The sequence below is a fragment of the Canis lupus genome, chromosome 7 (assembly GCF_003254725.2).
Source record: "Canis lupus dingo isolate Sandy chromosome 7, ASM325472v2, whole genome shotgun sequence".
Classification (NCBI taxonomy): domain Eukaryota; kingdom Metazoa; phylum Chordata; class Mammalia; order Carnivora; family Canidae; genus Canis; species Canis lupus.
The window spans coordinates 31055997-31068929 of NC_064249.1; the positions used below are offsets into that span (position 1 = coordinate 31055997).

At 37.5% G+C, this 12933-nt stretch overlaps 1 protein-coding gene across 2 annotated transcripts in view; it reads right to left on the minus strand.

Annotated features, from left to right (window-relative positions):
- The window catches only part of MAEL (maelstrom spermatogenic transposon silencer), a 30766-nt gene extending 18587 nt beyond the window's left edge, over positions 1-12179 (minus strand). The window contains exons 1-5 of one of the 2 annotated variants that reach the window (XM_025430488.3): positions 11880-12179; positions 11503-11595; positions 10227-10326; positions 8933-9088; positions 7677-7718 (exon numbers count right to left, since the gene is read on the minus strand). In XM_025430488.3, coding sequence (XP_025286273.1) covers positions 7677-7718; positions 8933-9088; positions 10227-10326; positions 11503-11595; positions 11880-12023 — 535 coding nt within the window. In that variant the 5' untranslated portion in view covers positions 12024-12179. The remainder of the gene's footprint in view (positions 1-7676; positions 7719-8932; positions 9089-10226; positions 10327-11502; positions 11596-11879) is intronic. The other variant, XM_025430489.3, reaches the window with a different exon arrangement.
- Positions 12180-12933: the final 754 nt, after the last annotated feature.

Below are 12933 nucleotides of genomic sequence, written 5' to 3' on the forward strand. Positions count from 1 at the left end.
AGAAGCCATGGTAAACTGAAGCCTCCAGAGTAATGGAGGGGAAAGTTCCAGTTGCTGCGCTGAGAAGTGAGCAGCTGAAGCAGCAGCCTGCAGACCTCCCAAAAAAGTCTACAAAAATATCCAAGTCTGGATTTGCCACAGGTAGTTAGATGACAAAGAAAGCCTCAGCCATATCCATCAAACTCAGATCAAGTAAGCCTTAAAAAAACTGTTCCAATTCTTGTTTCAAAACCCTTTTCAGTGGCAGCAGCTTTTAATGAAGACGACGACAGTAAACCAAAGGAAATGCCTCCAGAAGCAAAGATAAAGATGAAAAATACTGGAAGGAATACACCAACATTAGCAGGACCAAAACTCCTTCAATAAAGTAAAGCATGGTTTCTCTGATAACCAGAAGCTACGGGAGCAAAATATAAAATCTCATCTTGGAAATGTCCATGACCAAGACAAATCATGTGTTTTGAAACTGGAGTGTGGAGTGTCAAGTTAAAAGAAATAGTTTCCTTTTTTAAAGAATGGTTATTAAGATTACCCTTAGAGCCGCCTTTTTTAAGATTGAGAGGCAGAACACAAGTTTGAAATCAGAATTACTTTATGTTTTAAATGCAGATTTCAAGATCTTCGCTTAAAAAAAAAATCAGAAATGGTACTTTTCTATTTTTTTAAACACAACTATTAGCACATTAAAAGGGAGGTATAAAGTTACTGTCTATTTAAACTGCAAACAATTACTCTTAACTCCCTGAACCTAAACTGTATGGCTCCCGGGAATAGCTTTATGAGAGAGGGAGTATTGTATTGTGAGGAAAAGGTTATGGAACTATATACTGAAAGTATATTAGAGAATCAAAATACATCTTTTGTCCTCATAGGCATTTGTTTTGTTTCAAGTCATCATAAACAAGGTATTGCACTGCTAGCAGTTGGTACAAATACACTTAGCTCCTTAGAAAAAAATTTTAAAATTGTATATAAATTGTTGAGTATTCTAAACAGCCCACTTCAACCATTTCAGTGGGTCTACCTATTTATTCGTCTTCAAAGACCATTTGCTACAAAAGTAAGTATTTTGAATGTGCTTCCCTTGGTTTTTGTTATTAGCCAGTTCCTGTAAGCATTTCCATCAAATCCTGAGGCAAATCACAAGGAAGTGGTTTCTTTTCAAATAACAAACTACCAAAAACTTAAATATTTGGCTATTTTTTTTAAAGGTAGAAACACCAAAAAAGCAACATCGCATGAAAATGAAGAGGAGAATAATGTATTTTCTATAACTCGGTTAAAGCTTAAGTTACTAACTTGTGAAAGTGAATTTGATTTGGACTTAATAAAAAAATTATTTTAGTACAGTAATATAATTCGATGTATATATGTTAATATACAACACACATAATATGTTTATATATATATAAACAGCCTTTCAAAAGCACAATTCAGGTACCAAAGATAAAAAGAAAGAAAATGCATCTCTACACACATCTTATGGGATCTTTGACCACATATACATTGTTCGATCTATGTATTACAGGGTTTCAAAAAGATTTTTGTGATAGTTAATGTGATAAACACATATTTAAAAGCATAGTCACAGATAAAAGAAACAGTCTAATGATTTCCTTGAAAACAACTACAGTGTTTAATCTGGAGGCAGCTTCAGATGATTTTATTGGTAATCACTACTCACTGAGCTCTTTTAATAGGTAACAGAGAAGTAACCTGTATATGTTCCCAACACTTTGTTAATTTGCATTCAAGTTTAGAGTAAACCGCAAACAATGGAAATGTATATAGAACTATTAGTTCTTACATGATTTAATTATGTCATGATACATGAACTCAACTTGCTTTAAGTAAGCAAACTTTCCATTTTTGTAATTTTACTGTTTGTTAAAATAACATGCTTCTCTTATGTATTCTTTTCTTACCTTAAGTGAAATATTAGCCTAAGGTCAAGATGGGAGAGAAACAACTGAAATGAAGGTCTTCATTAAAATACCAATAAAAATAAATAAATAAAATAAAATAAAATACCAATAAATTTGGGGTGCCAGCATGATTCAGTTGGTTAAGTGTCTGACTCTTGATTGCTTTGATCATAATCACAGGGTCCTGGGACTGAAGCCCAAGTTGGTCTCCAAGCTCAATGGGGAGTCTGCTCAAGATTCTCTCTCTCCCTCTTTCCTCTTCCCTGCCCCACATGCTCTAAAATACATTTTAATAAGTACCAATAAAAAATACCAATAAATTTGCCATTCTCAAAGATTTTTTTAGTCTACATGAATAACCAGGTACAAGAAAAAAGAAGGAAAACCAAACCAAAACTGATAACAAGGAGATCCAAAGGTATTTCAGCTACTGAAGTTATTCAGCACAGATTTTAAATCATTCTTGTATCTGAGAAGATCAAATTATGAATTTCAGCATAAAGTTATATAAAAGGATAGAGTTCAATTTCTAATAATGACAGTGAGAAACTGAACAAATGAAACACCTGCTTGAAAGCACTGTAGAGATAAAACTGCAGTGAGAATCAGGAGTCCAAAGTCTTGGAGAGGAAGGAAATCCTAGAAAGCTTGATTCTGGCATTCGGGTTCATTGGTAATTTGAGCACTTATCAACTCTAGAATAGGAGATTTAGAGTGTGAGAAAATTAGTAGTTTTCAACAGACCTAGACTTGTAAGAATTAAAAATATTATACCAGGGGCACCTGGCTGGCTTTGCTGGTGGAGAAAGTGACTCTTGGTTTTTGGGCTATGAGTTCAAACCCTATGTTGACTGTAGAGATTACCTATAAATAATTTCAAGATTTTATTTATTTATTCATGAGAGACATGAGAGAGAAAAAGAGAGGCAGAGACACAGGCAGAGGGAGAAGCAGACTCCATGCAGGGAGCCTGACATGGGACTCAATCCTGGGTCTCCAGGATCACGCCCCAGGCTGAAGGCGACGCTAAACCACTGAGCCACCCAGGCTGCCCATCTAAAAATAATTTTTAAGAAAGAATTTATTTATTCATCTGCGACAGAGAGAGAGAGAGAGAGAGAGAGAGAGAGAAAGAATGCATGTGCATGTGAGCAGGGGCAGAGGGAGAGGGAGAAGCAGACTCCCTGCAGAGTAGGGAGCCCTATGCAGGGCTTGATCCCAGGATTGAGAGATCATGACCTGAGCCGAAGGCAGATGCTTCACCGTGACCCACCCAGGCACCTCCAAAACAAAATCTTTAAAAAAATATTACTCCAGTATTACTTGCATATCTTAAATATGTAGTTAGAAAATATTCAACTGTCTTCTGGCTTCTACTGTTTATGCTATGAAGTCAATTACAAATTTCACAAGTGGTCCTTCGGTGGTAATGCGCCTTTTTTCCTTTTTTAGAGATCACCTAGAAATACATGGGATTCTTAAAATATCTGAACCCAATTTTGTATTAGCTCAAATTGAATTAAGGTGCTCTGAGATGGCTAGTGACAGAAGCTTTCTGCCAAAAGCAATCATATTTTTTTTGGAGAGGAATAACAAGTTTTCCCATCTACTGTTTGGCACTCAAAAAAATGATCAGACATATGAAGAAATCTGGTACCTTGACTGAGCATCAAGATAAACAGACCCAAAAAGATCTCTATAATAGGGTTATCAGACATAAGACTTTAAATGTTCAGGGAAATCAATATTAATAATTTCACCAAAACCATAAAAAAGAACCAAAGGTAAATTAAAAAAAAAAAAAAAAAAACTAAAGACATATTCTCTAACCCATTTTAGGAGGGCAAAGCAACCTTGGTAACAAAATTAGGTAAAATTATCCTCAGTCTTTAACATGAATGCACAAATCCTAAAACAAAATATTAACAAAATATTAACAAACCAAATCCAGCAGGTTTACTGCTAGAATGGAAGGTTGGTTATTAGCAAATTACCAGATGAACAAAAGACACAATCATGTGAGACAGAAGTACTGTTCATTAAAATGTACAACTGGTACCTCCAACCAAACTGGGAATAGAACTTTACTGTGATCAAGAATGCATACAAAAAAAAAAAAAGTGCATGAAGAAAAAAGAAACAAAGTATAAAGCAAGCAGCATAGTTGTTGGTGAAACATTAGAAACTAGAATTCCTACCCAGTACCCTACGACAAATTTTTAAGTTTTAAATTTTTTTTTTAATTTTTATTTATTTATGATAGTCACAGAGAGAGAGAGAGAGAGAGAGAGAGAGAGGGGCAGAGACACAGGCAGAGGGAGAAGCAGGCTCCATGCACCGGGAGCCCGACATGGGATTTGATCCCGGGTCTCCAGGATCACGCCCTGGGCCAAAGGCAGGCGCTAAACCGCTGCGCCACCCAGGGATCCCATAAATAAAAAAAATATAGATTAGAAAAATGTCATCCCACAGACAGGACTATATAAGGAATTTTAAGAACTCGAGTTACAGTTTAGCAATGGCTGGATAAAACTAAAATACAAAAGCAAATAAAAATATAATTTCAAGAGATATCACTTAAAAATAACAAAGTTTATAAGCTATAAATTTAACAAGATATTAAGATCCTTGTGAAGAAGACTGTAAGTGTTGTAGGCTTACAGATGTCAAAAATAAAAGTCACCCCTTGTTTACAGATAGAATATCATGAAGCTTCAGTTTTCTCCAAAATGATCTGAAGATTTAAAGGTAATTCTAATCTAAATTTCAACAAAGGTATTTGTAAAGCAGGATACTCCAACTCTGAATCGTATGAACAGCAAAGGGTCAAGAATAATGAGGATATTCCAAAATTAAGTCAAGGAACTTGTCTAAGTAAGTATTATTAAAATCTTGTGTTTAACAATATGGATACCAAAAAAACAAGCAGACCAATAGAAGAAAATAAAGATATCAGAAAGACTCAGGCATCAAACAGAAATGTGGCACTACATACTGAGAACAAACTGATTATTTAATAAATAATGCTGAGACAATGGATTATCCACATAGAAAAAGAATGAATCAGAATCTCTACATCACACCAAACATAAGTCAATGCCAGGAGAATTAAGAACTTTGGCATGAAAAACAAAACTTAATAAAAACTATCCTTTATGGCCTTCTGGTAGAAGAAGATTCTTAAATAAGATACTAAACCCCCTCAAAATGTAAGAGAAAAGACTGATACATCCACTAAGTCAAAAATAAAAACTTTCGTTCATTAAAAGACATTGTACTGACAATAAAAAAAATAGAAGGTACAAACTGAAAATTGGGATCTGCAATTATATCAATAAGCAGATATGTAGTAAAATTCCACAAGCCAATATAAAAGACAATCCCATAGAAAAATTAGGAAAAGGTAATGCTGAGTTAGAAAAAGTACAGGTTCAGAAAGCAGCATACAATGTTAATTTATGTAAAAGTTTGAAAAAGAGGGGATCCCTGGGTGGCGCAGCGGTTTGGTGCCTGCCTTTGGCCCAGGGCGCGATCCTGGAGACCCGGGATCGAATCCCACATCGGGCTCCCGGTGCATGGAGCCTGCTTCTCCCTCTGCCTGTGTCTCTGCCTCTCTCTCTTTCTCTCTGTGTGACTATCATAAATAAATAAAAATTAAAAAAAAAATAAAAAAAAAAGTTTGAAAAAGAAAAATTAAATTCATAACTTAAATATTCACAGGGTGCCTGGGTGGCTCAGTTGGTTAAGCATCCAACTCCTGATTTCAGCTCAGGTCACAATCTCAGGGTCATGAGACTGAGCCCTGAGTCGGGCTCTGCACTGGGCATGGAGCCTGCTTAGGATTCTCTCTTGCTCTCACCCTTGCCTTCTGCCCCTCCCCCACCACTCCCAAGCCCCTGTGTGCACTTGTCTCCAAAAAAAAAAAAAAAAGGTATTCACAAAACTATTCAGAAAAGAAAGGAAATGATTAGCACAAAATTCTAAATAGGGTCTCTCTTATAAAGAGGGAGGTGGATGCAGTCAAGGAGAGATTTAGGGACCTTCGATGACAGCACACTGCTCTTATTTCTTCAGCTGACTGGGGAATGCACTACTGTTCATTAATTAATATCCTTTATGCCTTAAGTCAATGTTAAATTTTTGTGTATGAAGATTAATATTAAAAGCTGATGGACCTTCCGTATAGGAAGCTAAAAGGAGTTTTCAAAGCTTTGCTTATTTTAAAGCAGAACTTCCCTCAAGAAAATTAACCAATAAAATGGAATCAGAGCTCCTCCGGTTAAAGTCGGGGAGGAGAAGGGCCAGAAACTTCCTGCCTCCATGCACTCGTAAGAACCTGAAGTACCCCTTCAGAGAAGAACATGGCAGTGGGAGTGGGGGGGGGGAAAAAAAATCAATAGATTCCATATCAGCATCTCTTCCAATCCTGACATTCCTTGACTCTAATGTGCTAAACCATAAACATCCATCCATCAAGTATTCACTTAATTATATTTACATGTATTTCATAAAAGGCCAGATAGCACAGGAGCATTTGAAAAATCTACACACACATTCTTTAGCTACTACCCACACTGTATCCACACATAAACTTGCTTCAGTGTGTTCCTCTATGAAATACGATATTTTCCTAAGCACCAGGTTGATTACACCACCATAAGCATTTTTAGTTATTATGTCAACATAGCCGTCAGTCTAATATAGTCATTTATCTTCTTTAACTGGCACATTACCCAGGGTTATCAAATTGGCAATTTAAGACCTGTTTAAATGGGTGAGCTTTCCTGAACAAATTGTGTTCAATTTCAATTAGTTTGAATACTAAATTAAGAAGACATTCCTAATGTCTTTAATAGGTTTATGTTAATCTGGTTAACCTGAAAAGGTTGTAAAAATAAGCCTCAAAAACTTTTTAAAATCAAGTATATCAGAACCAAAATAATAAACAGTAAGGCCAGTGGCACTCCCATCTGGCACTCAATAGATGAACAAACCATAAACAGCTTAAGTAAAAATGAAGTTAACTCACCAGCTAAGTTTCTATTTTTGTCTTACCACCACCTATTTAGTGAATACCTCAGGTGATGTAACTTGTGGGGAGATTAGCTAGGTTCACACTTCAAAATCTGTATTATAAATTTTTTTCATTCAAAGCTACATTAAGGGACCAACTAAAAAAATTTCCCTTACCTGTTTCAATCTATGGCCCTGATCCCAGTCAAACACAAAAAGGACTACTATATACTTTTTTGCTAAGACTGGAAAAAACTCAAAGCTCATAAGCAAAAGGGACTCTAAAATATTCTCTTCATTTATAAAGAACTGTATTATAAATATTACAAATAGCTGCTTGTTATGGCAGATTTGAAAAACTTATTTGTAATTTCAAACACTTCTACAGGCTAGTTTTCTACGTTAAGTAAAAAAAAAAAAAGCTTTTTGAATATAAATTAAAAATAAAACTATTACCATGATTTTCATTCTAATCATAGGAAACTGGTTAAAACCTAGTTTCCAGACAAATTTAGTTCAGAGCTTATTAGGTATATGGTCATATCCTTTAGTATCCCACAAGTCTATTCAATTTTAAAGTTTTTAAGGATCACATATATCATCTACCATTTCTATGAAGATTCTCCAAAAATTTCTTCCCCCAACTTAATGTTTTATGCGCCCATGTAAAGCAGTAAATCTTAACCAGGTACATATCCATTCAATGCCTATCATTCTACTCCATTTCTTTATACTTACTTGCAGCCTGACAATGAAACCGAAATCCTCGTGGAATTTCACCTGTAATACAAAATATTTTGTTGGCAGAAGCTCTCTGGTTTTCCCATAGCCGTATGCCATAGGATGACCGATTGGTAGGTAATAGTTATTGCTATATGAAAATACAAAAAAAAATTAAACCTTCATAAGAGTTCTTTTAAACCAAAGGAATGAGGATTATTAAAGAATTTCGGTATAGTGTCTAAACTACTTTAAAAAGGAAGTCACTTCTTTATAAAAAAGAAATAGGTAAAGCAAAGTTGTGTTAAAAGGAGTCTTAGCTAGGGGTCCATGAGGCCCTATCAAGGGCCTCATGTATGTATTTCTCAACAAAAGTTTCCAAATTCTATCTTTTTAATGTTTTACAATCATATGAACAAAAGTAGCTATTTAATTTATCCTAAGCAGCAACTCTTACAAGTGTGAGTAGGATGATTAGTTGCTCTGTCATCGAAACACAAGAAAAAGTGCTGGCTTGTTCTAATGAATTTTAAATCAACTGGCAAAACTAAAGATGAAGATCTTCTTTCCCCAACCTTTTCTCCTTTACTCTTCCCCCTATATGTTTCTCCTACTTGCCTTTAAAAGTATACTGGTCCTTTAACTATCTTCTTGGGAACTGAACTGAATCCTAGGTCTTCATTACTACTTGCTTTTGCTAGAGTGGAATAGCCAGAAGAGATACTAACAACATTGGAGAGACTATTAAATATTAGGCTATTTCCATATCTTCTCTTGTATTCCTTAGAGCAGCCAATAATAGGTATTATTCCCACTTCACAGATAAGCTAGTAAGTTCAGAAAGATTAATAACTTTCTTCAAGGTTACAAAACAACATCAAGTTAAAATCTAGTAATCACTATGGTGAAGGATGGGTCAAAGAAATGAAAGAGCAAAAGGCATAAAAAGCCTTTAGAAAATTCCAAGATGTAAAAAAAAAAAAAAAGAAAAAAGAAAATTCCAAGATGTAAGGCTACAGGTAAGCAAATGACAGGCTACACATTTTCTTAGGCATACTATCCCACTCAACTACAATGCTTTCTTCAGGTTAAAAGATTAAACTGAAAAACTCTGTAAACACCTAGTTCTTAGCAATTTTTCAACCAATTATGATGAAGTCTTGTTATACTTTAAGAACTCAACTATGCATCAGCCTTTAAGAAAACAAATACTGTTAAATAAAGTCAAGATAAAATGTATACTGTTTAGATCTAGCATCTTTCACTCTACTTACCAGGATTTATAAATCTGTGGAACTCTGCCATTATACCTTCTTGGAGAGAGTATTTAACACACCCTATTTCACAGGGGAGGAAGCGCTGCTCACAGTGAGGAGGGAGCTCACCATGGCTAAAAATGTTCAAAAAATAAAAAATGCCTCCAAGGAGAGCTAAAAAAGAAAAAGAAAAAAAAGTAAGAAAACACAAACAGATGAGAGTTTACCCCTCTACAAAACCAAGTTTGAAAACTATTTTCCTTGTGTTCCTATCATCAATCCTATGTGAGCTGGAAAAGAGAAAACTAATCTGTACCAACTAAATGAATAAAAATTTTTATAATTACACTTATCAAGAATTTTTTTTTATATTTTTTTCTTTCTTTATTTATGATAGTCACACAGAGAGAGAGAGAGAGAGAGAGAGAGAGAGGCAGAGACATAGGCAGAGGGAGAAGCAGGCTCCATGCACCGGGAGCCCGACGTGGGATTCGATCCCGGGTCTCCAGGATCGCGCCCTGGGCCAAAGGCAGGCGCCAAACCGCTGCGCCACCCAGGGATCCCACACTTATCAAGAATTACAGTGGTAACCATTCTGCATGAAGCAACAAAATTATTCAAACTTGCAGCCAGTTCTACATAATTTAGCTAAACATTAAGCACTGAATTTCAGGAATGACTTAAAAGCTGTGACCTGTACTCAACAAATACAAGAGGTTTGGGAAATAAAGCTAAGTAGAATCAGCAATGAAAAACTCTGATATAAACCATGGACAATTTAATTCACTCTTTACTTTTTACCAATATACACAAGAATACTGATAAATTCTCTAAAGAAAGAAATGTGAGAAAGCGTGAAGGCTCTTATTTACTAGGATTAGCCACATTTAAGACTATTAAAAGTTTATTAGTCTTCAGTAAATTCAGAACACAATGAAAAAAGCCAGAGGAAATAACAAGGACTTTTATTAGCTAAGCTCTTTTCTAGGCTAGATCTTTATACTTTAAATGTATCTAAAGATCTAGCTATAAACAAATCTAAGAAGTATATTTAGTAACCTATGAAGTGGTTATTAATCAAGAGACCAGATTTTTGTATAAAACAAAATCTTCTCTTGTATCTCTCTCATGTTATTTCAACAAATGCAAATTGCCCAATCTTTTACAACTTTAGCACCATATTTGAATACTTGTAGTCAATTATTCTGAAATGCAGGATCAAAATAAACAGAACACGTAATTACTGATCAACATATCATAGTGTTCTGAGCAACCACATTTATCTAAGCAAAAAATTTTAGGATTACTCTACCTTGATCACTTTTTAGAGACAAATTTGACATATCCGGGGGTGAAACATTCTGCTTCGGTACAAGCATGCCTGGCTGCCGCAGTGGAGTGGAAACAGGTTTCTAAAGAGGAAGAAAATAATTGATCACATAATCAAACTCTTACTGAGCACTTTATACAAATACTTAAGTTTAGCAAAACACCTGGAAAACAACTCACTGACTACTTCAGTAACCTCTCTAGGCCAATGAACCCAATGAGTAAAGAAGCACACATCTGTCAGTGACATCAACACCCAAAGGCAGACAAGGGCAGAATCTATACATATTCTGAATCAAAAAGTGAGTGGCAAACAACCAATTCAACCATTGCTGAAAACCATTTGCCCACTACTGATAATCTAAAGTAATCCCACTGAATCCCATAATACATACCAGCCCAGTGGCCAAAAGAACATCATTCAACAAAGTACTCCAATTGTGCTGACTTCAAGTCTCAATGAGATATGCATACTTTGAGAATGTCTTATAAGACATTATAGTTAAAAAAAAAAAAACAAGGTTCAACTGTATTTCAATTCTACTGAAACACACATCTACAAATTTAAAATCGCTCAAACCTAAAGCAAGCGAAGTGCTCTTGAATTTCAATCCAATGTTGCCAGTTTAAAATAAGAATGGAACTTTACTATGTCAGAATGAAAAGAACAGAGAGGGTAAAAGTCCACAATTACCCTGAATTTTCTTGATACAAACCAACAAGAAAAAGTTTATTCAATACTTTATCATTCTACTACACATAAATTTACCCAAATAAACTTTATTCAACTCTTACCTATAAGGCATACTAATATTCACTAGCATGTGCAAGTTTTGTTGTTTCAATATTTTAAACACAACCGCTTGCTGGTTCCGGGTGTCACTTAAATAGAATGGCCCAAGCTACTTTAAAACATTAAAAAGGGGGGGGGGAGGGGTCTTCAATCATAAAGGGGTTGGAAGGAACCCTTAGCGTTCATCTGGTACCAACCCTAAAACCCAACAATCTCCTGGCAGATCAAAGTTTATTGGTTGCAGGTTTCCTAACAGGGATTCCCCTGGCCTTTCACTACCAAATAGCAACATGTCTCCTAGTTAAGGGAACCTGTTGGGTTTTTCACAGGCATTCTGACGCCAGAAAAAAAAAAAAAAAAGAAAAATTCTTCTTTGCACTAACCTAAGTCACCCACTCACCCATCCAGCATTTACTGAACACGCCCATGTGCCAGGCAGGTAGCGCTCCTCTCAGGCTAACTTTACCTGCTTCTCTGAAGGCCCAAAGTCCCTTCCCTGGGCTGCTCTCCACTCTCGAGCCATTTCTGCGTATTTCTCCTTTTCTTCCTCCTTCAGAAGCTTGGGGACATTCAAGGAGGAGAGAAAGGAGAGAAGCAGCAATGAGGACCGAGTGCCCCCGGCCCCAGAGGCAGAAGCCAGGACTTCACGGGGGTCCCTGTGTCGGTTTGCCCTAGGGCGGGAACAGGGGCCTTCCTTTCACGCCAGCTGGAGCCAAGGAGTCATTAGGCTCCTCGAGGCCTCCTTCCTTGCCGCCTCGCCCTCCCACTTGCCCAACTGCCTGGTCCGCCCCCCCGCAGCCTCCCTACCCCCCCCCACCCCCACCCCCACCGCCACCCCACTACCTCCAGTCTCACCGCCCAGTCAGCAGAGCAGTAGGGGATGGCATCAGCTATGCGAGCCACAGGCAGGCCTCGCCGCCGTAGTTCGGGGATCTTCTCCTGCACAAAGAAATAGTAGGCATTACGGCTGGCCCTGCGGTTTGGCATGGCGAGCGAGGCCAGGATTCGACAACCTGCGCCAGAGACAGCACAAGCCGCCGGCGCCCTCGCCGGGCTCCCGCCCTTAGTAACCGAGGCTGGCGCCTGCGCGCCAAGGCCCACAGCGCTGGACCAATCAGGGCGCGGTGCGCAGCCGCATTGGCCTCGCTCCGAGAAAAACAGTCTGAGACTGACTCGCGGGGCAGTGGGGGTGGGGGGGCGGGGGAGCCCGGGCACAGGTGCGAAGCGTTCTGATTGGCTGGGATGAGGCGTTGATGGGCGCGCTGTCACGTGGAGGGCTTGGCGCAATTCCTGTACATTATTGCGTAATATATGTCAAAGTAGGTGGAGAGAAAGCGGACGAGAGAGTGGTGGTTCAAGTTCTTTCATGTTTCGTAACTGCAAAAGGCCTACTCTGTGCCAGGCACTGTGAAACGTGTTGGGTGGCGGCGGCAGAGTGAGGACCATGACAAACAATATCTTGTCCCTGAAGAAGTTTACAATCTAGTGGGGGGCGTTTGAGGGGAAGATGACAAGTCAAGTGCATCAACCCATGTGGGGCGGGTGGGGGGGGGGGGTTGTGACTGCCTTTCTGTCTTTCCCCCATTCTTAAATGACACTTGTTATAGTTGCAAAGAATATGTTTTTGAAATCAACTTTTACCATGTTAGAAAGCACAATAAGGAGCAGAGGTTTAAAATAATGTCCTTCAATACAATTTTACAGATTTCCTCAAAAAGGTGGTGTCATTTTGTTGTTGTTAGTTTTATTCCTGGAATATATTTGGAGCTACTATGAAAGCTTCCCCCCCCCCCACATTATTTTCTTTTTTAAAATTCTCTATTTAAATTCAATTTAGTTAATATATACTATATTATTACTCATGGGTAGAATCCGTTACATACAACATCCAGTGCTC